The 27,942-nt window shown below is 40.8% G+C and overlaps 1 protein-coding gene across 1 annotated transcript in view; it reads right to left on the reverse strand.

Moving 5' to 3' along the window:
- zbtb16a (zinc finger and BTB domain containing 16a) overlaps nucleotides 1-27,942 on the reverse strand; it is a 150,409-nt gene that overhangs the window by 84,677 nt on the left and 37,790 nt on the right. The window contains exon 3 of the mRNA XM_086309411.1: nucleotides 7,650-7,747. Within this exon, the coding sequence (XP_086165537.1) occupies nucleotides 7,650-7,747 (98 nt within the window). The remainder of the gene's footprint in view (nucleotides 1-7,649; nucleotides 7,748-27,942) is intronic.

Raw genomic sequence — 27,942 nt, forward strand, 5'->3', positions numbered from 1 at the left:
GGGAGGTTCCAGACACAGAGCTGCCAACCGGCCATATTGTCAGAAAAGATCATCTCTTACTCTGTTCAGCCAGGCTATTTTTATGATTTATTTCTTTAAACCACTGCCTTTCCAAGAAGCCCAGAGCACAGGTACACCGAGTTCTCACTAAGGATCGCAGCTGCACAGACCAACACGTTTTTAATGAAGCCACATTTGCTCGTGACAGTGGTCTAACAAGTTCTCCTTTCACATACTCCCCTCCCCTGCCCCTGGAAGGGAAATAAAAATACTGACAGCAGCGCCTGATGCTATAGTATTCCAAGTAGACCCCTGTGCTGTGTCACCTTCTGCCTGTCCCCCATGTGCCCTCTCATGTAATATAACCCAGCTGAGATTTCTCCAGCTGCATAATCCCAGTCGTGCTCGGAACAGTAAATCAACAGGTTGGGGGAAGTATTGCAAGAATTGCAGGGGAAGTTTTAAGTTGCACAGGAGTAATGTTATGGCACTACAAAATAAGCTACTGCTGTTTGCTTTGTCTGTCATCTTGTGTTAACCCACCCGAGAAAACAATGTGTGTGTGCATGCATTTGTGTGTGTGCATGCAGGACAGAACATCAGCTGTGGTAAAAGAAAAATGTACATGCAAAAAGCTCGACACTTTGGGTCATACTTTTTTTTTCCTGAACTACTTCTTTTCCTGCTACTTGCTTTTAATAGCACTTCCCCCCCTGCCACCCCTCCCTCCCTTGTGTCTCCTGTCTCTCTTCTCACTCATGCATACACACACAGTCAGACACATACACATTTAGGAATTTTTGGCCTGGAAGGCAGTCAAGTTTCATTAATTTCTGGGTTTGGGTACAGTACAGTGTGTTCCTGGACTCACATCTGCGAGCGATCATAAATGCTGGAATGCTGGCAGAACATCCAGACCTGCCGGCACAAATATGTCGTCATCACTCTGAGGGAAGAACCGGCACAAAGCCAAAACAGCCGACCAGTTGACTGCCAAACAACCAAACGCCACGGAGATAGAAACACAGACAAAGAGCAATGGGAAAGCAGCCCTCCCGCCTCGCCACATTCATATCCAAATTCTTTGCATTTTTCCTCACCTAAATGTTCTAGACATTTACGTGGGCATCTTACTCCCACACTCAGATTGGGATCGGCTTGGAACAAAGCTTTCAATTTAAGGGAGGCAACTTAAACAGCTGGTCAAGCACAACAGGAAAACTAGTGTTTTGAATAACTCTGCCAGATTTTTCTGCAATGTTAATGCGTACTGTCCTAATCCAATGAGTTGCAGAGCAAGGTATTTAAAACAGACATTTACATCGTTATTCTTTCATCGATTACTTCTGTTTAAAAAAAAAAAAGAAGTAGTCAAGCATCTGAATAATGCGGTAAATATATACTTTTTCCAGTTTCATGCAACATCATTCCATTACCACTTGGGCAGCTTCATCATGTGATATCGTCAATTTCTCCACACATTGGCTTTATGTGATAAACACAACACACTGGTTTTGTTTTTCTGCACGCAACCCTAAAAGATCAACCAACAAAAGATAAATTCCCTTCAGGCTGGTTAGAAACACATCTCTAAACAGTAAACCTCACACGGGAAATAACACTGTACTGGCTGTACAGGCTGACTAATGCACAAGCCAAACACAAGCATACCAAACTGATGAGGCCAGTGTGAAACACCACACAATGAGAACACATGACCCCAAAATGCCAAGAGATTATCATGTAAAGTTATGTTTCCATCAATAATGTGATGCTCTGAGATAATATGTGTTTGTGGGTAAACTGTAATTAAGCTCGAGAGCATGATGGGTAAACACCAGCTGTATCAGAACTAGTTTGCTCCATATAAAAAGTTCATTATTTCGTGCTCGTTATTTTGTAGTACTGCAAGAACTCTTACAATCTTGCACAAAGGGCAAACACCAAATACTGTGCTGGTTCATCTCCACAAAGTTTTTGACAGCATGTCAGAAACTAAGTGCATATTGAGATATTGAATTCACACTAAAACAAAATACTGTCAAGTGTTTTTAATATCATCATTTTGTGCTTAGGTTTCAAAAGTTTCCACTGTTTAAGTAATAAACATCTGTTCCAGTTATAAGAACTAAAACAATATTTATTTTAGTAAGATTATTTGTTGAATGTTCTAATGATTTTTATAAAAATAAATTAAATCACCAAACTTCTCAGCATATCACTTTTGAAGAAGATAGAAGAGTTTCCTGAATTTGTGCCACTCTCAGTTATGTTAAAAAAGTTATTTCCCCCGTCTTTATAATTAGTGAATGGAGACATTTAAGTGGTTGCTCAAACTGGATTCACCACAGCAACTGGTAAACAACTAAAATAACTGACTCAACTAAACTCCAATGGGAAATCGAGTTCTGCCTGTTCATCTAATGAGCTAACATGAAGAAACACTAGAAATGTTAGCCATGACTCAAACTCTATAGTTCCATTACACTTGCTATTTTCAGTAAATAAATTCTGTGTCCAGATGGTGTACTCATAACAGTCATAACTCATAACAGTCAAAAACAACTGAGTGGTGTCAAAAACAAGACTCAGTTGTTTTTATTTTGGCTACATAAGGGAAGATACCAATTCCAGATAGCTAGCTAACAGTGCTACATGTTTTTTCAGGCATTGTGTGGCGCTACTGTTTGATGTTGGTTAGTATTAAATTGTCATCTTTAACACAGAAGCCTTTAAAATGTGTAGTCGGAGGCTGGACAAGTTGTAAATATTTATATAAAGCAGCAGCTGGCGTGTCAATCACAGCCAAATGCAATTATCCCATTTCCAATAAGTGCACAACATACTGTGTTTGATTGGAGACACTGCTCTGTTGGAAGATAACTAGTAAATACATAGTGTACGCTATGTAGTTCTCTTCTATGAAGTACCATAATAGATTCAAGTTGAGAAATGGCGAAAACAAATTTAACCTGAAAGACCTCCATTTTCTGTTAACAAAAAGACTACATACTGTATCGTAATCATGGATAAACATTGATTTAAAGGAAACAGACAGAGGTAACAGGCACTTACAAGAAGTAAACATGCAGCGTGGTTTTCCTGATTCTCTTACTAGCAAGAAACATATTACTGATACCATCTCTCCATTCATACATCTTCACATTGTGCCCTTTAGCAAAACACTTTACAGTACGATGTGCATCAAGTCTTTCTTCCCCTCTCTCTCTCATACACATACTCGGCCGGCTAATCCAGGAGCTCTCTACTATGTACACATAACATAAAGTGAAGATTAAGTCTCTTAAGCTATAAAGGCAGTGAGATGAAAAGTTGGTGGTAACAGAGATGGCAATATGGGTGCTCAGGAAGAGTCTTTTTGGTAATCTTATTATACTGCAATCTCACTTGGAAAACAAACTGTGAATCATATCAGTCTGGTCTGGTCTTGGTTGGTGTGTGACAATACTCACACATGCACATGCGCACACAACTGGGTGCTGTCTGAAAGCCAGACTATTTTTGACATGGTTGAAACAATGCAATGCATTTTCACTGTCTTGTTTTTTTGTTTTTTTGAGGGGTAATTAGTAGAAACGATACCATTTTTAAATGGGCTTACCTGTTTAAAGAAACTGCTGTGCATCACTGTATTGCATTTTCTCCACTACTACTGATGCTGATACTTTTTTTTAATGTAACATAATTTACAAGAAATACATAAATCAAATGTAAAAGCTAATTACTTTAACTGTGTAGTAAAATCAACCAGTTATCAATGAAAAAAAAGTAAACTGAATGTATTAAAAATAAAGAAAAATAATTTTAATCTTAAAAGTGGAACAATCACTGAAACCAGAAATGGGCAGCTGATGAATGAAATGCTGAATCTGCTTTTGACTAATTGCACATTTTGGTTAATGGGACACAGTAGATTTGGATATATGTGAGTAAATGTAGGTTAAATAAGTAAACCTTTGTTCGGTATTTGGTTTTTTAAGAGACCACTGAGACTGAGTCCAAGAATCTCAGGCTCAATGGGGGGGGGGACTGGGGGCAGCATATGAGATGACAGATTTAATACATTGATGGTCTATTGATGAACTAATTTACTGCAAAAGTTCAGCAGTACTTTTAAGTTGAGGCATTGATACTATAAAAGGTGCTGCTACAATTTCATGAACAATAACATTATGGTCCTTTAAATGCGCCCAAAAGTGGCTGAGTCAGAGTTCCCCACCCTGTTCAAGCCTCCATCTGCAGGCCTTGGCTCAGCAAAGGCTGTCAAACAGTAAACGTCAGGCCGAGATTAGAAAAAAGGAAAAAAAAGAAAAGAAAACAACAACGTGGAACGGACTGAGACAGAACAAGACGAGAAGAAAAAATAAATAGCTGGCACAAGGTAGACTGTACATACTGTACCCTCAGTGGTGGCAGGCAGCCCAGACTGGCGAGCTGCCAAGTCCTCCGTACAACAAGCACAGAGACAGACAGACGGGCAGATAGACAGGCAGAGAGTGAGAGACAGAGTGGAAAGCAGAGGGGAGGGAGGAGGCGGCAGCAGCAGCAGCAATGTCTGAAATGCTCCACATCCACGACACGCTGTGCATCCCAAAAAGCCTCTCCACTCTCTTGCTTCATCTCCCTGATATTCTGCCTTTTATGAAGCGAGCTGAAGGATGATGGCGGCAGCGGTGGAGGAGGAGGAGGAGGAAGGGTGGAGGGGCTGAGGTTAAGGGTTTTGGGACTTTGTAAAGTGTCATCATTACAGAGAAACACGACCAAAAAAAAAAAAATCCAGACGTGGTGTCAGACCGAGAAAAAGCCTTGAAAGTCAAACGGTGGAGGCGGAGGTGTAGGAGAAAAAAAAGAAACTGAAAAAGTGCAAAAAATAAAAAAAGACAACAAAAACTATCAAAGAAGCTTTGCCTCAGCGCTGTCTCTTCCCTAACCGTCGCCCGTCTCGACAGAAGCGCTCGTCTTGCCTTTTACACCAGACCAAAGCGGCTATGAATCAACACTGATGTGTGTAACAGTACAGGTTGATGTCGTGCGTCAAGGCTGCCTCGCATGGAAAGAGGAAAAAAGAGAAAGAAAGAAGAAGAAAAAAAGTTTGTGCACTTGCTGCCACAGTTGCTAAAAATACACTGCCCATATCTTCCGCTCAGTTGCCATTTTCAAGGTGGAGTGTGTGGTTCTTCCTAGAGTTTTCAGTCATCTCTCTCGCTCTTTTTTTCCATTTGATCTCCTATCAGCAGAGTTTTCACCTCATGATAATGGGTACAAATTGTGAGTTTTTATTAACCTGTTGATAAAACCGCTTTCTGTTGGAAATCTATTCAAATATTACTTCAGCGTCTACAAAACAACCCGTTAGAAGACTTTATTTATACTCTGCTACTTTCTTCTAATTAAGAAAAAGATTCCTTTTTAAACAAGAGGCCCTGCTTTATTCAGGAAGTAATTATGATCATAAAATCTCAAACACACATCTATCTCTCACTCTTTTTCTCCGTTTCTGTCAGCGTGGTTGTTAGTGATAAAGGTGGCGCTAAGTAGAAAATTCAGCGTGTCCCATTATAAACAGAGTTCTGGACAAATGGCTCCATCCTTGGGCCAACATTAACACAAATTTGGGGTTTTGTGTATGTGTGCAGGAGGTGTTGCCTCATGAGGTTCCATGGCTTTTACGGTGTCTCAATAAACCATCTGCACTTAGGGCCTTAGCAGTGGGGAACTCTTTGCCGCCTATAAAAGACGGTTCATTCCATTAAAGCAGTAGGCTCAGAGCACCCAGACTGCTAGGGTGTGGGTGTGTGTGTGTATGTGTGCAAGTGGGTGGGTGTAATAGTGTCAGACTCCACCAATCAATGTGTCCACTGTTCTGACTTGTACTACCTTTCAGACCTCTAATGTCACAGAGGTGTAGGATGACAGGATGATGATGTGCAGGCACCTCTTGGGTTAAGTTTCCCAGAGCTGCTCAGCTTGAAGAGTCATTTAATCCACAAATCACTGCAACTAGGTTATGCTCCACATTCACATGTTCAATATAGAATATTTATAGTAGGACAAAGCAAATGTAAGTCAACTTTTCCCTCTATTCCAATTTCAGGCAGCAGCAACTTCAGTACTGGAGTCTATTGTAAATGCTTAAATGTAAAAATCAGCTTGCAACAAATATATTCTGCACAGTGCATTTATGGTCTATAGTGACAAATCAGTCTTTGTATCTGTTAACAGATGCTAGCATGATTATGACAACTTAAGAGTATGAAGTTTAAAGCTAAAATGCATGTTTAGCCCATTAGGTCATATGTATTTTTGTATCACTGATCATACTGAAAGCCTGTTACAGTGTATTTGGATTCTATTAGTCCTAATTAACTATCACTAACTATAATAACTACAACACCACCTACTTTCAGGAACATAAAACAGTTTTATGAGTTAACTCCAAGGCTCTAACTACTATGTATGACAGTGAGGTGGTGTCACTGGGAGAAATACATAATAAAGGAAGTAAATGCAGAGGAGGGGGGGGGGGGGGGGGGGGGGGGGGAGCCAAACTAACTAACTACGTTTAGTCACATGTCAAGCTTGTGGTTCCTAAATATTTGTCCTCTAACCTTTCTTACAGTATTGTTCTGGTATTTTTTACTACTGATTTGGTGACGTCTGTAGCGGATGAAAGTACCTCAGGTCAAAAAATTATGGAGCAGCAAAACAAACTACTGTCATTTTATTAAAGAAGTCAGACACTAATTGGCCTTTTTCTATCACCCTGTGAGCAACTGCGATCTGATTTAATGCTGCACATGGCACGAGTCTGCAAACAGCAGGGCACAGTCAGAGGAGTTGGTTACCTCGTTGAGAAGTTGGTGGAGTACAGCCTGTCGCCTGCAGCTCCTTATCTAACGGCTCGCTGTGGCTGCTCATTCTTGTTCTATTACTTTGCAGCTTTTGATGCACCGAAAATGGTGAAAATGATCATTGTCTCGTTTTGTTTGTAGCGGTAAGTGCCAAGGTGACTGACAAGTTGCACTTTCTGTGCGTACTTAAAAACCCCAACTCATTTCAGAGCTTTTAACCTGGAAATACTTCACATGAATTAACATGGCATGCTTCATCAGCAGGTGATACACTTTACCAACATTTTGCTACCTTACTCAGTCACAATGACTAAATAATTTTCCCTTTTGAGCAGCTTATCCAAAATTTATTTGACAGAGATTTTGACTCCTCATCTTAACACCATTGTATTGCCAAGTCAACTACTTTTTTTACACACATATTACATAATTACATTCATTATGCAAAATATATTTCAATGAATTAAAGAATACTCTGGTTTCTATGAAAGGCATCACCAGATATATTAAAAATGTATAATTTTCAATGCATGGATCCAAACATATGAGACATTTCAGGCCCAGGCTCCGTGGGTTATCAGTGGGGTTCCAAATGACTACTTTTCACTTAATTTGGAGTCATAGTTTGAATTTTTGGACAGCAGTAAAATCTGCCAGTAGCGCTTTTCTGTACAAAGTGGCAGCAATGAATGCTGTTTTCTTTAAAGACTGTTACTGCTAGCTCAACAGTGATCACAGCGAGGGGTTGTGGTTTTGGGGTTAGTTTGATTTCCTTACCTGAATGAGACAGCAAATGCATTCGTAGACGGAGGCTGTCCAGGAAGCTCTTCCCACACAGCTCACAGCTGTAGGTCTTCATTCCACTGTGCATCTTTCTGTTGACAAAGAGCAAAAAGAAATATTTTACCATCTTTCAGTGAGACCAGCCAGCGCTTAATGTACCACCGATAGACGTTTGTGTCTCTAACAAAGCGGCTTTTTACAGCTCATAACTAAAAACTTCCAGAACAGAGAAAGTTTGGCCTTGTGCATTTTGAGAGAATATGTCACACTCCATCAGTCTTAACATCAGCACAAAACAGTAACCATGAGTGTAACAAGTCATCCATCTACCACACATATTATCTGCAGGGACCAGTAGACCATGACTTGCCGCTGTAAATCACAAGGTGCTATTCAAGCAGAGGCGGCATTATCAGCTACCTACATCTAGAGCGCTGCAGAGGGATACGATGCTGTAAAGTGAAATAGACTAAAATAAATAGTGAAACAGAAACACGCAAAACCTCTACTTACTGTTACGAACCATTTATGGAACAGTTTTTGATGACTGCTCTCAGAGCTATGAGCTGTTGCGTAGCTTGAAGCCAAATCAGATTTGCAATAAATTGTCTATTTCCAAATGGACAGTCATTAAGCTGTAACGTAGTTTAAGCACACAAGGTCAGACAAGACTAAGGGTCAATATTTGATTATGAAGTAAAGGCCTTGAAGGTTAGCTAAGTAAATAACATCTGACAACAGAAAAGTCTAGTCTTACGGCTCTCTCTGTTCCTCAAATCCTCAAAGACCCCACGGCTCAGTACAAAGCATATTATTCTTGAGAGATATCTGAAAGTGCTCTAAAGCAATTAAAGTGACACGAATTGCCAAACAACTGCCACAGTGCCTTAAGCATCTTGAGAACTTCAAATACCTCGCCTTGAGAGAGGTACACAAAGCCACAGACACACCCATGATTGTAATCATCGTCAAGTTTGTGCTGTTTCTGATTTGGCACGTTTAGTCTTCTACAACTGTTGCTCTTTCATACAACACAGCTCCAAAAATGAAGCATTACTTTTTTGATGGTAATACTAGATTGTGGGGGAGAAAAAAGAAGTGACAGGTTGTGAAAAAGCCTTTAGCTGAAAAAAAAAAATCATACCAAAGTGCACAGGAAAAAGACATGATTCTATACTCAGGTGAGTGTATGCTTCAAGCAGGCAAAAAAAGACAACATCAAATACAGCTCACGCTCTCCACTGACTAGTCAGGTGGCAAAAAGTGATCAGCCAAGTGCATTCTTGGGGAAACAATGCCCTTGATGAGAGTTCTGCTCAACTTGGGTGAGATGACAGCCATCCATCTTAGCGGCTCAACAAAGCTACAGAGGAGGAGGTGGTGCCACTTTCCCAAAACATGACTGATTGATGTCAGATGTCGAATGCAAATTGATTTACAGCTCTCTTTTGTGCCTCGAGAGGGAAAGGAAGAGACAAAGCGAGGATTGAGACCAGGACAGACAGAAAGAGATTATAGCGTATGCTATGGCAATGGCTTTGGGAGTTATTAAGCTATCAAGTCTAGTATGACTTCACTTACAATTAATTGCTGCAAAATATCCCCCAAACCTGACACGAGCAGGGTAAAAACCAGAGAAGTATGAAATTAAAGAGAGGTTAGAAGTTGTGAAGAGACCCTGGAAATCAAGGGCAGAATGACAGCCCTTTGGCATGCAGTCAGCAATTAAAAGGTCCTCTAAATGCTAACTGCCCCCAAAAGGGAAGAGGACACTTAAAAACAACAAAATAGGAGAAACAAAGTGTCATAGAGTGTTACATATCGTTAAAGGGCAATAACGCTCCAGATACCGATGTTATATTTAGCAGCTGCACATCATAAGAGTAGCATAAAACAAACATCTTAATCTAATTTGAAAAACTTGGCAAACAGGCATGACAACATGGCATCAAAATGATATCAGGATGTTGTTTTGTTGCACAAATATTTGAAAAACTCTAAAGCAATTGCTCAAACTCCAAATTGCTCAAGTGCAGTAGAGCTGCATTGTATTCAGTTCTATTGAGGCAACCGCCAATGGACAAACTGTCAACTCTTTTTCTCCGCTTCTATAATAGAGTTCCTCTGTGACTGGTTTCAAAACAGTAACCCTTAAAAATGACCTTTTCTTTTACTCGAGGGCATCAAAGACTAGCGTTTATTCCTATTGTTTTAGAAATATTAAAAACAAAATTTACAATTTTAAAAACTGAAAAAATATTTGACAAAAGACCAACTGGAAAAAGCTATGGAAAAGGGTTTTTCTTTCCTGTAAGAGTCATATGTGATGTACTCACACGCTCTGAATGAGATAAGGAGAAAACACACGTACGTGGTAAGCCACAACATACACAGAGGACAAAGCCTTTCAAAGGCCTTTTGTGTCCCTCCTCAATCTGGCCATTGTGCCCCCCAGACAGAGCACTGAAACGGTATGGATGGACTTATTAAGGGCACTCAAAGCGGAACCAATGCCATGTATTTTCACCGTAAATGTAGCATTGATGAGCAAAGGGTGGTGTGCACGTCTGTAGCTGGGGCTGTGTTAACTTTAACTGCAATGGCTAGCACTACCTACTGAAAAAGCACATTACTTGATGTTCAACAGAATGGCAACAGCACCTGTTAAAGTGATTCTGTGTGTTAAAGGGAAGGGTTGGGAATTTTAGAAGACCGCCTTTTTAAAAACGCATTTCTTTTGGCAAAAACTGCAGATTCTCTACAGGCCACTTGAGGCTAACTGAAATGTTTAAAGGCCCAACTAGACAGCAGATAAAAGAATATTTACAGGCTCGAAAAATTATTTTGTCCTATTTCTCTCTTTATTACAGTTTGCATGGTGGATGATTTTTTTAGATGATTTTTTTTAGAACTCCCTTTATTTATTAAGACCACATCTGGATCCCCTTCAGTTCGCTTATCAGCCTCGTCTCGGAACAGAGGACGCCATCATCTACCTGCTCAATCGTGTCTACACCCATCTGGACCAGCCGGCGAGCACTGTGAGGGTCATGTTTTTTGACTTTTCCAGTGCTTTCAACACCATCAGGCCGACCCTCCTGGGTGATAAGTTAGCAGCGATGCAGGTGGATGCTTCTCTGGTGTCCTGGATTGTTGATTACCTGACAGGAAGACCACAATATGTACGTCTCCCACAGTGTGTGTCTGACAAGGTGATTAGCAACACAGGGGCACCACAGGGGACTGTCCTCTCCCCCTTCCTCTTCACCCTCTACACCACAGACTTCAGCCACTGCACAGAGACCTGCCATCTTCAGAAGTTTTCTGATGACTCTGCGGTGGTTGGATGCATCAGCAGGGATGATGAGACAGAGTACCGGGCTGTGGTCGACTCCTTTGTCATGTGGTGTGAGCAGAATCATCTGCAGCTCAACGTGGCAAAGACCAAGGAACTGATCGTGGACTTCAGGAAGACCAGGAAACACTTGACCCCTGTTTCAATCCAGGGGGTCAGTGTTGACATTGTGGAGGACTATAAATACCTTGGAGTACACATTGACAATAAACTGGACTGGGCTAAAAACACCACAGCACTTTACAGGAAGGGCCAGAGTCGTCTCTATTTTTTGAGGCGACTGAGGTCCTTCAACATCTGCCAGAAAATGCTGAGGATTTTCTATGAGTCTGTGGTGGCCAGTGCGATCCTCTATGCTGTTGCATGCTGGGGGAGCAGGCTGAGGGTCGCAGATGCCAACAGACTTAATAAACTGATCCGTAAGGCCAGCAATGTTGTGGGGATGGAGCTGGACTCCCTCAAGGTGGTGTCGGAGAGGCGGATGCTGTCCAAGATAAAGACAATGTTGGATAACACCTCCCACCCACTCCATGACATGTTGGTCAGTCACAGGAGCACGTTCAGTGAGAGACTGAGATTACCGAAAAGCACCACTGAACGACACAGGAAATCATTCCTGCCTGTGGCCATCTCCCTGTACAACGCATCCACTTAACACACTGTTTGCTGCTACAACTACACATGTTTCTTTTCCAACTATTTATTTATGAGTGACTTATGTATGTATGTATGTATGTATGTATGTATGTATGTATGTATGTATGTATGTATGTATGTATGTATGTATATATATGTATATATTGTACTATTCTTAGTTAGCGTATTGTCTGTCTTGTCTTAATGTTGGTTTAAAATGGAGCACTGTAACAAAAAATAATTTCCCCCAGGGATCAATAAAGTATTCTGATTCTGATTCTGATTCTGATTAAGGCTTAAGTGTAGAGACATGAACACTGACAGGTGAATGGCAACACAGGAAGCTGTAGCTGACAGCTGTCTGCTAGCCGTCTGCTTCTTGTTCTCTAAACCGTCTAACGGAACTGGACCTCTCGGCCATGTTTTGGTGTATTAGCAGTTATGTAAGACACAGTGTAGCTTAATCTGGTTGATTGTGCTAGCTGCTGGTCTGAATCTGTGCTCCAGTTTTGGTCAGTGAAATACTCGTATTTCAAGCCGACGGCTAGGTTTTCTTGTGGACATTCCAGGCTACAGTTGCCTAGGTGAAACCTCTAATATGTTTACTCCCAGGTCATATGTCAATAATTGGTATTCTTCACTCTCATTGGTAGGCACTTCAGTTGCTTGCCTGGAAGTTGAGAAAAGTTTACCTGAGGTCCTACCCACTTCCTGTTGCCAGCAGTTAGTGCTCACAGTTACTTGAAGTCATGCAAGGTCATTCACTTTCTATGTTCTCTATTTGCCACGTCACTACGAATTGCTTCCACCGTGGACGTAACTTTATTGTTCTACTCTCTGATCCAAATACGGTCACCTCGGGCTCCGGCAGCGGTAAAAATTCAAACTGCTGATGACTTCCACAAGCTAACCTGATGCAGTATAAGCAGCTTTATCTGTACAGCTGCCATAATTAAGCCAGCACATGACTCATTAATTGGTGTGTTAGTTTAGTTTATCTAGGAGTCCACTTGGATCCTAGTGGGAAAAACTCCGTCATCAGTGAGCGCAAGGCTCTCTGCTTTTTCTTGTCACTTGGTGGACTGGTCCATGGGGACACGGGACTACAACGCACCTCAATGCATGCGCCCTTTGGGAGGATTTCAAAGACGTATAACGGGAATGACTACTCATCCATGTCGTCGACAGATGTCTTTATCTGTATCAGAGTATAATCCATGTGTAACGTTGTTTCAGTCAGTCTATCCACCTTGACTGGATACCATGATTATAATAATAATAATAATAATAATAATAATAATAATGGATGGGATTTATATAGCGCTTTTCAAGGCACCCAAAGCGCTTTACAATGCCACTATTCATTCACTCTCGCATTCACACACTGGTGGAGTCAGCTACAGTTGTAGCCACAGCTGCCCTGGGGCAGACTGACAGAAGCGAGGCTGCCATATTGCGCCATTGGCCAATACCAGTAGGCGGTAGGGTAAAGTGTCTTGCCCAAGGACACAACGACCAGGACAGAGAGCCCGGGGATCAAACCGGCGACCTTCCGGTTACAGATACGCTTCCCAACCCCCTGAGCCATGGTCGCCCGTGATGATGATCATAAAGAAAGGTTTACCCGTTATATACACGAGACAGGGTGAAAAAAAATACCTTTATGAAGATGCTGTTATTAGACAAACTAATCACAACATTCAAGTATTTATGAACCCTACTTCTTTGGGGACAGTGCAGTACAGCAGAATAGTATGCATCATTAGAAAACAGTTAGTACTTAAGGCATACTTTATATGCCTTGAAATGCTCCGTGTGCTTAAGTAGAGCTGATAATGGCTATTCAGTAATTCTGTTTCACACACTTCAGTGCTTTAACAAGGTTTAATGGTTTGCATAAGGATACTAAAATATTGTCTCAGCTTAGTGATTTACTTGAGATAGACCCCCCTCTGCGCACACCCTTTCTCAAATCCCATCGTAACTGTCTGCTTTCATGTTGTGCTACTGAAATAGATGATGAGGTGTGTGCGTGTCTAAACGAGGGTGTGTGGTGGGTGGCAGTCCAGGGAGGGAGGGTGATTTGAAACAGACTGACTGTACCCATTAAGGAAGTTCACATAAAACTCTCTCAGGCCATTTACTCAGTTAATAATCGACTTTGTCCAACAGTCACTTTTGACAACGACAATAAATTTTAAATTTATGTCAACAAAACATATGCTGATCACCTCGTGCAGAGTGCTTCCTCATAAAAAGCAGCCCAACCAAGGGCTGTTTCACTTCATGTGTGTATGTTTGAAACGTGAGTCGATTACAGGCCTGTGTTATTGAGCCGTAACAGCTTGCCTTATGTAGTTTCTGAGCTCTCCTTTCCTATTTTGCCGCCAGTCTTGGCTCGCCATATATCATAACTTGCGCTGTAAAGACCCAAGCTTTCCACCTGCTATCAACTTGTAACAGATTTTAAAAGTCAAAATAAGGTGACACACTATTAATACACACAAGATACTAATACTATACTCCATGGTTCTTTGATGGCTTTGGGTCATCCAGATTTCATACAATTGAGCTTTGACAGAGGCAGCAGAACTACTGCCAAACCCTGTTAAATCAAATGACTCTGCTTGAAACTCATGCTGATATCCTCTCAAGCTCAGATAACCATTTTATATCACCACATTCAAACTATTCTACAAAAAAAAAAAAAAAAGAAGAAGAGGAGAGAAGCAGAACCATGCTTGATGACTTGCACTTATTTATCATTGCTCGTCTGAAATCTATTTCTCCCTCGGCAACCTTAAGTGTTGTTCTCGATCCTCGTACATCCTTTCATCTTTTATTTTTCCATTTTTTTCTTCCACCCTCCATTCCTAAAGGGAGCCATAAAACACCCGAAAATGATGTTTGTAAATAAAAGCTTTGCAGGAAAAAAAATGTGGGTGTTAAGATGGAAAGAAGAAAGCACTAAAAGATAAAGGGAGGCAACTGATAGGAGGTGGTAAATTGAGGAAGGGCTGTGCAGTGTGTCTGTGGCTGTTTGTTCATTAGTTCTGAGGGTCAGAAGAAAAAGAACTGATAATTGGGAAAAAGGAAGGCCAATGAATAGAGCTCGGACTTAAATACCAGAGGGATCTCATGTGGGCATCTGAGACATTTGTTGATGATTAAGGGAAAAAAAATAGAGTTGCGAATCCCATTTATCTCATGTGTTAGCTTAAAACACAAACAAAATGGAACCCATTCTTTCTGTAAAGTGTTTTCATTCCTTTCCACCTTCTGTTCTCTTTATTCTCAAAGCAGCACTAATCAATATCATCATAAGTAAGAATGGATCAAAGCAGTGAAAAAGAATCACTCTTAACAATCCTGCAGACAATCATCGTCTGACTTTACAATCCTCTTCGCGTTATGCATGCTTGACGTCACCGTTTTATTATACCAGGTGGTAAACGCCACTTAACCACACCAGGCAGCTGTTTTCAATGGAAATGCTTCAAAATACCAAATGTAAACTGCATGTCTGGCACCAAAATGACAAAGTTTGCCAATATGTGGAGGAAACAATTGTGGTAAACATTGAGCAAGAAAAGTCTTTTTCTCTGGGTTAAGCAGAGACAAAACAGATTAAAACGCAGGTTAGTTTGACGTCATCAGGTATTTATAGTACTTTTTATTTATTGTAAACACAACCTGCTCATTTGCAGAACCTTCAAAGCCTAACAGGAGTCTACAGGTTGTAGTTTGGGAATCAGCGGGTCAGATAAAACTGAATGCTCTCCGCTACAGAAATCGGTTAGCAGATTGGAAGCATTTTTTTCCTACTATACTATTCAAAGTACAGATACATCTGAAAAGCTACCATAACCTTAGCAACATAAAACAGCACTTCTCTTCTTTTCCAAATACATTCTCCAGAAATCTCACCATCATAATTAAAATAGCAACAACATTTCTTAGGTGGCAAATCATAGTCATATTTGACAAAGCAACAAGAATTAGAAAACAAATCCCATCCCCCTGTTTCTGTGGGACGAGCAGAAAAAAAATGGAAAACTTGGAAAAAAACAAAGCAAAACATCCTCATCACAGGATGTTCTATGATTACTATGAGAGAGACTATTACTCGCAAAAAGTACCAATTATCCTCAACATTCACAACTTCCTTGACATTCCTGAACTTTCAAAATTATCCAAAGCACAGCCTGACATACCAGACCAACCCAAACTTCAGAAGAAATTCCATCTCTTCATTGCCCAACAAGAAATCTCTCGGTTTGATGGCTATCCACTGGAATTCTTTAAACACTTCTGGCAAGTCATCTCTCCCTTATTCAACATAATGGTCAAAGGAATCAAATTATCAGGACTCACACCCGCGCACATAAACACACGGCTCTTATTACACTATTACCAATGACCGACAAAGACCTCACTTCCAGCTACAGACCATTAAGTCTTACCAACTATGACCTAAAAATAATCAGTAAAACACCAGCCAATAGATTAGAGACAGTTATATCTTCATTAACTCACTCAGACCAAACAGGCTTTATTAAACATAGACAACCAACACGCGCCGCCTGTTAATCTCAGAGACCGCTTCAAAACCATAACGGCACCGAATGCACAAAAAACCTTTTGATAAAGTTAAGACTTTCCTCTTTGCGATCCCAAGGACATTTTGGTTTGGGCGCTGGTTCCTTCATTGGATCAAACCTCTTTACCGCTCACACTCTGCACTAGTTGTAACTAATACCCGGACCTCTCGAAGAAGACGTTAGAGTGAGGTACAAGACAAGGTCGTCCACTTTGCTATTTTAACTGAGCCCCTCACAGCAGGTATTCAACAAAACACGCACAAACAGGGCACTTTCATCATGAAATCAGTTTATATACAGATTATATTTATTTAAATTCTCCACTGGACCTTCCACAAGTTTTTAACCTAGTATCCATAATGATAAAATTAATGAATCAGGCCAAATCTAAATGTCTACCACACTGTGAGGAAGGGATAAACCACGTTTCCTTCTAGCTGTCAGGATGATTACCTCTAAACTATTCATCAGTTCTCAAAATCTTAGAATACGATCTCAATAACTGGAAGAACTCATTATTTGGAAGGAAAACAGCAATAAAATTGTCCATATTCACTAAAATAATTTTAAAAATAATTCTCTTCTACTCATTATAACAAAATTTTACTGTAAACTTAAGAAAGTAAAAAGATTAAGGAATCTACTTTACAGAAACCAAAAGAGTGTGGAGACCTAGCTCTCAGACACAAATACCTAGCAAATGATCTCAAATACATACATGTTTGCAGGAGTCAATTAAACACAACAACTGCTTTAAAAACCATGTAGAACCATGATAGCTTGGTGAAAAACAAACCGCCGGGCTCACAATGTCTTGTAAAAAATAAAAAATAAATAAAATTACGCCATTTTGGCATAACCAAAAATAGACCCCTTATATTCCACTCATGGAAAAAAGCAAGAATCACTCACTTGGAACATTCATTAGGGTATGAAAACACTAAAACAGTCAGTGACATTGGTAATAGCAGGTTTTTTTTCCTATTATAATATTCAAATCTGAAAAAAACAGTTTAAAAGGAAAAATCAAAATTTCAGCCAACCCTTCAACAACCTCCACTGATTACTGAACTCAAACCCATATTCACTTAGAAAAGATAATTCTCAAAATTATATAAACTTCTACTAAAAGCTGAATATATTCCTCCACAAAAGCTTCAAGACTGGGAAAAAGACCTGCCAGTTTCAACAGCAATCAGTGGACACGACACATTCTTTCAAAAGTCATTCAATACAAAACTACACAAGCTACATTAAATAGGACTGAGTTTTGGACTCCTGTGCATATTGCACATTAACCACTACAGATGATTCTACCTTCATGCCACCTGGCTCCGCCCACCCATTTTATTATTCTGGCTAAACATCTCACAAACATCTTGATGTATTCTCAACCATCCAGGGAAGTAAATTTCTTCTTCAGTCGTCACTTGGATGAGTGACAAAACGTTTCTCCCACAAAACGCTACGTCCAGATGAACAGAATCAACTTTTTGGAGATCTCACAAACATCATTCTCAGCCTCATGTTGCAGCATTCCAGCCTCTCCATCCGTTTGTCCGCTTGGAAATCTTACATCATTTTAACCGTTGCAGAAATATGAGCAACCCATATGGGTCACATTGACTCTAAGAAACAGAAAAAAAACATCTCAGCGGCACCACTTACTATCAGATTACACTGCAAGGAAAGACAAGTGGCACTTAAAAACAATAACAGAGATAGTTTTAATAGATACTGTAACAAAATACGTATTATAAACAAAGATATAACCATACATGCACCCCTACGTCAGTGGGCCCCTTCAGTTTTCTTTTATCATAAACAGATTTGATCATTCCGTATCCCGTAATCATCTTAATAGGCTTTCATATTACATCCTTTTGTTCAAAGTTTTTTTCTTAGTCGTTACATTTGTGGTTGCTCTTCTGTTCGGTTCAGCGTTTCTCTGGATTTATCACCACTGTTTGGTTGCAGAAAAAAAAAAAAGACAGTGGCTTTATCTATTAACATGACATTTATTTAAAAGACAGGTCAATAAGCATTACACTGCAAACACAGGTCAATAAAAAGACTTTAAAAATTATCCGTGATATAAGTGGGATAATGCACTCCAGACGTAAAAGCCTAGCCAATGCTATATCCATTTGGGGATAAAAGCACAGGGTGGACAAGGACCACTGCCACACACACACAAGTTTCTGTCATGGTGAACAAAGCCAAAATGATGCACGAGGCAATTCAGTGACACTTTGGTGGCTGATCCTAATGCGGCCATAAGTGGCGCAGTGTGCTGCCGCCACCTCTTATTTTGGTTCCCTGACAGAGAGAGATAGAGGAGGAGGAACAAGAGACTTTTTTAAACATGAATTTCCAGTCCATTAAAGGGATGACCATGTCATGCAAACAAACATGGCTGGGAGATGTAAGAGTATAATCATGGTAGTGGTGTTCCGTGAAACAAAAGGACCATCAGAGAGGAAATAAAAGGAACTTGATAGTCAGATAAATTACAGCGCGTGTTTAAAAAAAACAAACAGAAAAAAACAATGATAGGATATAACGCCTCATCCATTTGTTTGTTGTCCTCCAAAGCACAGTGGCAAACACATATCTGGTCTAGTGAGCTGTTCATGAGCAATGTGCAGTTCTTAACATTTACATACATCCATTTTGTTGCAGTCTGGAGAAGCAGGTAGAGAGAGAAAGAGAAAGGAAAAAAGCTCTCTATCATTTTATCCCTGCTTTTAAGCTTCCCCAGTTCCATTGCCCTGCCATCCCCATCTCACACCTCTGTCTTTGCTCAATCAAAATGTATCAGGCAGGCTGGCGTAACATCGGTCGGCGTGGGCTGTTTATCCTGAGTCCTCCTGCACATATCAATGACTTGGCCCCCGTTGTCCCCCCGCGGGGGAGACGTTCATATAAATTCAAGCCACACACGCGAACGCCGAGGCACTCGTGTTGAGCATAGATGAGCAGCAGGGCAAGAGGAAAAGAGGCGAGACAGAAGGATGGGGAGGGAGAATGCCACTGCCTTTCATCCTCATTGTGTTATTTATAATATCTCAGACACTACCACCCCCAAATTTGCCCTGAGGGCGTCTCGAGAGAAAAACGCTATACCACATCGTCGGGTAAAAAGAAAAAAACAATAACAGTAAAGATATTCCCTTCACCGCACGGCCTACTTCTCGGCCTGTATGTGACCTGTAAATGTCTCGTCAACTTTTGCCTGGTTGTGAGATGTGACATTTTTCTTAACATCCATCAAATCTGATCAGTGCATTTTTCATTATGGGTGTGATTTTTTACAGCTGGCTTTAAAGAGTTAGATTAATGATAGCCATATGTGTTATTAAAGTCCAATCAGTCATGTCTTAGTTAGCCTACAAGAAGTGGTCTAACCTGAAGCACTAATTTATGTACCGCACAAGCTATTAGTGGGGACAGACGTTGCTTTAAGGTTGTATGCTCATCATTTTCTGTCTGTAATGACCAAGCTTCCAATACAACCTGTTGCGTATTTTTTCAAAAACACCTCTCTCACTCTATTCTGGCCTTAGTAAGCTACTGCCAAGGTGAAATAGTGCAATTAAAATCAGACATTCTGAGTAAAGTCATGCATTATTTCACACAATGGCAGTAATAAGGTTCTCGTTAAAGCTGATACTAATGATGCAAACTAATGTAAACATGCTAAAGGACTTTAAACCACTTTGAGACGTGGAGGATGTCGAACTGCTGGCTTCCAGTCATATAGACATACATTAGGCGCCCTTTGCCTTAATGCTCCTCATGGTTTAGTTTGGATATGACGGCACTGGCGGGTGAGGCAAATGCTTTGATAAATTAAATGATGTGAAAGAATACTGTCAGTTCAAATAAATATATATATATATTTTTGATATTGAAGCCTTAATTAATGACTGTTTGGAGTGTGACAGACACTCATCCTGCCTCTCAGTGAGTCCCCTTAATAAATGCTGTCACCATTTCCATTATTTATTAGTAGAAAGATTCTAGTGCTTATTTTATAAAAGCCAGACAGAGCACAGGTGTAGAGGTACATTAATGAGGAATCTCATTTGTTTTCCACTTCCATAACTGTTCTGTGTGATACACAATTTACATTTTTGCCTCTTTTGCTCAAATATACTAATTTTGTGATTTCAAACATTATGAGTTAACCGTTTTGAAAATTTACAAGTGAATTGCATTACGACCACTAAGAATGACCCCTCAGACCCCAAAATGAAATTACTGCAGTGACGTTTCGGGTGAGATCAGTTTCAAAATGCAGTTGCAGAGCCTGCTAGAGTCTACCGAGAGCAGCAGCATGCAGTGCTGTTTCTCAGCTTGTGTGTTTCAACAGCTGTACGGGAGCACAAGTTAAAAAGAAAGAAAGACAAAACAAAAAAAAATTAAAGCATCAGCTTAAATGCAAACTAATTATTACCACCCAGGCATGACTGCTATGCACGCACAGTTCAGAAAGCCTTGGTTTTAAGGTAAGAGGACAATAACAAGGAACTTCTAATTGTGCTTCCCGGGCAGTAAGACACTGTTCAACCTAATCCTAGTTAGATACCTGGATTCCCCCAAAGCGCAGAAAGTAGGATTCACTCTCTAATACCCTCAGTGTTACTCAGAATACCATTTCAACCTCTTTTCTACTGTTCCACTCAATTTAAAGTGCCCCCCACCCAACCCCTTCCGACGAAGCCCTTTTATTCAATAATGGGTGACAATGAAGAGAGAATATGACCTGGAGGTTGAAATTCAAATCCCCAGGCTGGGAGAAAGAAATTTCAGTGGAGACAGAAAAAAAAATGATCAAAGACTGTTAAAGGCACACGTGACAAGACACCTCAAATGCACAGGATGTTATATTTAAACTTTGCAGCAGCCTACAAACACACAAAAAACCGTTCACAAGGCAAGTGCGCTGCTGCAGGAAGAGCACATGTGCGAGCGTTTAGCTAGTTATCAACCACCTAACTCGTAAAACGCGTTGGCTAAAGTGACAATAAACGAAATTTGTTCAGTTAAGAGAAAACCGAGAGACACGAGTAACACACAGCCTTTTTTCTTTGAATGCGCACACTGACCCAAAAACTCTGCCAAATAATTCAGAAGATGAATGGAGCCAAGTACAGAGGCTGTGACCTGTCACTGTCTGTAGGTACTGGGCAGCACACAGGTGTGAGTGTGTGTATATGTGCAACTCTCTGCAGTTTTCTTCCCCAGGTCATTACTATAAATGACAGTGTGCTCTTAGTCAACCAGCCTGGTTATATAAGGATTAGAGGGATAAGGAGAAAATAACTTCACACTTTTGAGGGCAGCAAATGGTGTTTGCAAAGTCTGCGAGCTGAAGTAGGAGCTTGGCTTTGCCTGCAAATAATTTCACACCCCCTTTCCCCCCCTTATTTTTCTCATTTTAACTAGACCCAAAGACACTTTCACTCAAGCGTTGAAACAGTGGGAACAAAGACGAGGGAGAGCATGTAAGATCACATGTATAAAGTATTTCTGTTAAAGCCCATCTCTGAGACAAACACCAGCCCCGCTGCTCCTCTTCCACTCGCTTCTCTTTGGGTTTGCGCATCAAAAGACCCTGTCGTCTGAAAATAGCACGTCAACATTTTTGTTTCTTCTTATTTCTTTTCAGTTTTTTTTTTTGTGACTCTCGACAATGTTGCCAGTTTGCTCGAATCCTGTTTTTCCTCTGCTCCTGCTTTCTTGATGTGTGAGAGGTTAGAGCGCATCGAGTGAGACGGTTGGCTCAGGCGTGTGCGTCTCTTTGTGTGTGTGTGTGTGTGTGTGTGTGTGTGTGTGTGTGTGTGTGTGTGTGTGTGTGTGTGTGTGTGTGTGTGTGTAGTAGCAGAGCTTTGGTGGTCTATAAAAAGCAGCCAGACAAAGTCTTCCCTCTCTCCTCATGCATTATGCATTGGCATCACCTTCCATCAAGTGGCAGAAAAACCTCAAAGATGTCTAACTTTAGCTTCCACTCTGAAAGCCAAACAGAGGAGGAGATGTGTTATTTTGACTGCCACAGTCGAGCTAAGCACCTGTTACATCAATAAAAGCTGCATTTCGCAACAAGAACGACAACAACAACCTGTGTGATGGCACAGCACTCACAAAAAAAAGAAAGAAAGAAACAAAAACAGTTAAATGCAGATAGCGAGGAGTATGTAATGCGGGAAAGGGTTGAAATAAATTATATGACACAGAATCAAACTTTGACCTTGTAGAGAAGGTTTGTCTGTTCTTTGGCAGTTTAAAACAAAAAGGGAGAAACTTGAGAGGCTTATGGCAGCTCACGAGCTAAAGAAACATTTTATTTAGGGAAAATAAGGCCACTTGGAAAGGAGAGAAAAGGAAAATGGAAAGGAATTGGGAAAGAAAATACAATCTTTAGAGCAAGACAAGACAGGATTGAAGTAAATGAAATCGAAAGATCATATCATGTCGTATTGAAATATTGACAAGACAATGTACTGTATCTAAAATCAGTCTTTCACCTAGGTCAATTCAATAGTCTCTGCAGGTCAGCGTGACCGGTCTGTGTAAAAGGCAAATAAAATCAATTTTAACAGTTTTTTAAAATGGCTTTGTGTTTTTCCTTTGGCTTTGTTCCACTAATTAACAAAAATTTACACCCATACTTTTTTGTACCAACAAAAACAAGTATATAAGAGTGAAAAAATACTGTATTCTTTTACAAATAGATTTAGAAGGAAGGAACACACACCGACCTGTGGATTGTAAGAAAAATAAAAGAAAAAAAAATACAGCAGTAAATTTAATATGTGTAGAATTCAGACCTGACAGTCTAAATCAGACAATCGCTACGTTGCAGTACACAAACTGTATTTCCAGATGTGCATTCGCATAGCTTCAGAATTATTACTGCTACCACTGAGCAGATGTTGCTTATCTTAGAAAATCCTGGCACACTGTCACAAAGCCTATTTCATCAAAAGCAGAGCTCCAACTTCATAATGCTGCCCAGTGTAAACACTCTTGTTTGTCTGGAAACAGGAAAGGGACCTTGTGATTTTATTATTTGTAGCCAGCGTGAGCCAGAGCAGACCAGTTGACAAGGTGATTCTTTTGGTATTTGGATACCGCTCTCAAACTATTATGCAATACCTGGGGGATTGATTTACTGTATACCACGTTACGCAGGACGTTCTGGGAAAAAGATAGTGGGTTTCCACAGAAGAAATAAAAGAGCTTTTTTAAGAAGAAGAAAAAAGGGTTGGGAGAAAAATAAGATTGCAGGGTCTTATTTTGATACTCGAGAGGGGCGCAGGCAGGTTGTTTTGATGTGCCGGACCTTAGAAACTTAAGAGTATGTGCGGCAGCTTGGGGAGGTTCAGGTGGCAGCGGTGGCGCTGGGCCATCTGCACTGTCATTCGCCGCACGTCCGCCTTCCAAGAGTTGCACAGCACCCACGGGCGTCCCAAACAGCCCCAGCCGGAGCTCTGCGGGGCTGCAGTAAACAAGTCGCTCTCATCTCAGACAGTGTGTGTGTGTGCGTGTGTGGAGGGGGGGTTAGGCTCTGTGATACTCTGCTTTTTTCCTGCAGACAGAGTGCTTGTAATAGCAGAGTGTTTTTTCCCTTTTTGATGGGCACCCAGTACTTCCACCAACTTGAACATGTTACAGACACAATGTAGGCAACAGAAAGTCATCTATTTATAAAAACTGCACCCAATGCATCAATAAACTATGTGACGAACAACATAAGACAGCTGCTTATTTAGACCTTTGCAGTAATTTGCTCTTTACCGATTAGCCTTTACTGATTAGTTTAATCAACTCCATGTTTGATTATCACTAAATGTCATTTAGGAGGAAATGCTGGCTGCTATATCTTAAATTCATATCTAATTATCCAGGGTTGTACCCCGCTTCTTGCCTGGTGACCGCTGGGTTTGGCTTAAGCCGTCCCGTGGCCATGAATTGGACAAGCGGTTAAGAAAATCACAGCATAAATCACACAGTCCTAGCCTTTTTATATATATATATAATTTTTGCATGCATTACTAAATCTGGGATCCAGATTTTACCCCTAACTTTCATTTAGTCAAATAAATAAAATGAAATCGCGTCATCCTTATGGGAAACGAACTGCATTAAATATGACTTACCACAGACTAAGCTAGCTCAAAGGAAGCAAAAAGATAATGAAGCATGACAATTGCTCCTATTTCTGGAAGCCCCGCTGATGTTCCCTGGAGGTTCCTTAACCTGACTTTGGGAATCATTGGTGTATATTATGTAAGCAGAGCTTGTTCTGCTCTTATTTATACCTGATGTCTCTTCTTCGCTGCTGTGACATAGCATTCCACTCAGGCCCATCATATCTGACCTATAACATGCAGTTAACTATGGATAAACATATTGCTTATATTAGTACCTTCATCTCTCCACGGCACCCCCATTAAGGGGAGAAAACTTAGACGAGTGAGTATGACAGCTGAAGAGCAGCCAGTGAATAGAGTGGGCGGTCTGTGCCAAGAATTTCTGTCAGCTTGAATCAGTGCCTTTGCCTGCACAGAGGAGGGTCATGTGTGAGTTTGGTTTGCGAGTGTGAAATATAGCTAATAACAAAGTGATCGGTGGCTTTTAACACCCCCCCCACACACCTTTTTTTTTGCTGCCAGCGATTAAGTTGTATTGGGGCAGTTTGTGCTGTCTGTGGCAGTTCAATTAATAACATTGGAGTAATCCAGAAATCACAAAAGAGTAAGTGTCATCTATGCATCAGGTAAACTGTTAGATTTCAAAACAGCCTATGCTAGAAGCTTTTGAAGCCAGCAGGGTCAAAATTTAAGAGCCACTGACGAAAAATACAGCTAAGAAAACAGACTGTCATCTATTCAGATGTTATTAATAGAGTTAAACCACACTGAAGTATACAAAAAAAGGAGAGCAAAGTAATGCACTGCTAGCTCAACATACATATTACTGTCACAAGTACAAAAAAAATCTGCACAGAAACTGTGGAAGGCAACTTTAATAACAGGACTTAACAAATTGGGGCTTTAAGGACTCTGAACTCACATGGTTTTAATCAACACTTGCATTGAGCCTATGTACACAGAAAAGAGTCAGGAGCATGAGTCAAGAGCTCTAACAAGAAAATAAGGAGAGAGAGGAACTATATTGTATGAGCGAAAGGATAAAATATGTGCTGACAGCTTTTTGGCCGGAGGGCTAGAACACTGAAATAGTAGCGTCTGAGTGTCAGGCCGGGGTCGCTCCCTTCACTCGAGAGCAGACTTTCCCTGACCCCAGCTAGGAAAACATCACACAACACTACAGTCAACCGATAATGTAGTATCTGACAGATAATGTACTAACTCGTCCACATGTGACACGTGTAACTACAGAAAGAGCTGTCAGATCAACAAAACCGTGTTATTCATTACAAAAAGCAGGGGCTGCTTGTGCAACGTGGTGAAACATTAGGAGTGGGATGTATAAAAACACTCCGAATTAGTGCTTTGTCGCTTAATGGAATTGTTACATAATGAGATTTTACACTGTACTTTTGAAGGAATCGCGGATAATAAAAAAAAACAAAAAAACAAAACACAATTTATTAGACAATTTATTATACTTCTGGCTTCTGCAGTGGCTCTGATGTGTTTTGGTGGTTTGGCTGGCAGAGAGAGGGGTGTGGGTGTACCTTTTCTTTACAACAGGTTAGAGAGAGCATAAAGGAAGAAATCGATATGACTGCTAATGCTGTGACTCACCAGACCCTTGTGTCTGCGTGTGGTTGTGTGCAGATGTGGTAGTGGGGGAAGACAGGGAGCAGGATGGTGATTTAAACAATAAACAAGACCTTTAAATGTCCTCCATAGCAAAAGCAGCACACAGGTGTACATGTATACTACATAATATGGACAGTCCCTAATATTGCAGTATATGCAATCAGCATTGTCATAAATTAGTCCATGGATCCTAATTTTTTCCACAATGACCTCAACTCCACTTTAGTTCACTAAAAATCACTAAATTCCTAAAAAAGGGGAAAAAAAAAAAAACATACTGAGAACATGATCTGTGTTCTTGAAAGGGGAAGAACATCACTTGCAAGCAAGGAAAGGCTGCAAACCTCAAAATAAGATTCATTTGTATTGTTTGCGAGGGACATCCAACTGAATGTCTCCTAATGAACAAAAGAAAATGCATCATTGTGAATATATAACAGGCTCACAGCTCACGACGCGATTACCTTGGACAGCGATTGCCAGACTTTTTGTGGCCAGGTCCAACTTAAAATGATTTTAAATGGCCCTCATCATAATCCCAACACCTAAAGTGTATATGCTTAATATCAGGCGTGCTTCATAAATCATTTTTAATTCATTTTTTTTCTCTGCTGGCTAATAAGCCATGCTGTGCAAACTGAGTGAAGTGACTAATTTCATGACAAATTGATGTGTCACAGTGATATCAGAGTTTGCATATGTACACAGATAATGTAGGTGTGAGTAATGGACACAATATGTTTGTTTTATGGCTGTAATAGTCCCCACGTTGATTATGAATCATTTTGCAGAGCCAGTGGGTCACAGACCTGTGGGAGTCATCGCACCCAACTTTCAGAAGCACCGGTTTAAGGCATGGGTCCTTTATAACGTGTTTACGGCACTTAAAGGCAACTTGGACCCCTTGTATTCTAGAATAACCTGGGTATAGGGAAAGTTGAACAAGGATGAATTTGGCGGGAGCACTAACGGGAAAAGTATCTTTCGGTACACTGACGATTTCAATGTCCTTCTTCCCTTTAAATCAAAATTGTGAGAAATATAAGAAAACAAAGCCAGGCACACTCAAACACAGACGCACACAGACGCACATGTTTGACTCGTCTTTTAAAAGAAAAGAAAACCCATATCTTTTTTTCTCTTCCAGAACAGCAAATCCAACAGCTGCTCAGAAAATGTCCCAACCTACTTGAACAGAGCGGGCATCTTAGCGAGTCTCATGGTTGGTTAAATATTTGCCAGCTGGGGTGCTTTTCTCTGTAGAACGTGTGTGTGTGTGTGTGTGTGTGTGTCTGACTCTGTGTTTGTGTGCTTGGCCCGCTTGTCATGAAAAGCACAGTTCAGGTGTTGAATCAATCATACATGTAGATAGAATCCAATAAGCACAGAGCAAGCCTGCAGCTGGGGTCCACTGAGACAAGAGACGGAGAGAGAGCAGCGATGTCCATGTTGGCAGTGCTCGCTCTATCGTTTTCTCTCAGCAGATGCCATGTTACAGAGAAGGTAATTAATAGCCCAGTGGGGCCTGGGTGTGATTGCCAAGACAGACACCCTTTTACACACACACACACGCACACACACAAAATAATGTCTCCATTTGCCCCCCAGAGCAGCTTTGTGCCAACTAGCCTTCACCTCATTATGCCAATCAAATCGACCAGAGGGGGGGTTGGGGTGGGGTGGGGTGGATGATTGGGAGTGGAAAAAGGAGGGAACGAGCTGTCCTCTCGCATTCTGCCTCTCTCCCGTTCAGTGTCCATGTGTTCGTGATAATAGAACGATCTGATCCTAATGAGAGCAACAACGTCATCGCAATGAGCGCCCAAGAAATGGCCAAGCCTGGTATTTTTTTTATTCTCAGATTTTATCCTAGTTTAGTCACTCTCACCACTCCTTCC

This window comes from Aulonocara sp. 'chitande type north' Nkhata Bay, linkage group LG10 (genome assembly GCF_057382095.1).
Source record: "Aulonocara sp. 'chitande type north' Nkhata Bay isolate Kocher_YH1m ecotype deep benthic linkage group LG10, A_spYH_male_GT1.1, whole genome shotgun sequence".
Lineage (NCBI taxonomy): Eukaryota > Metazoa > Chordata > Actinopteri > Cichliformes > Cichlidae > Aulonocara > Aulonocara sp. 'chitande type north' Nkhata Bay.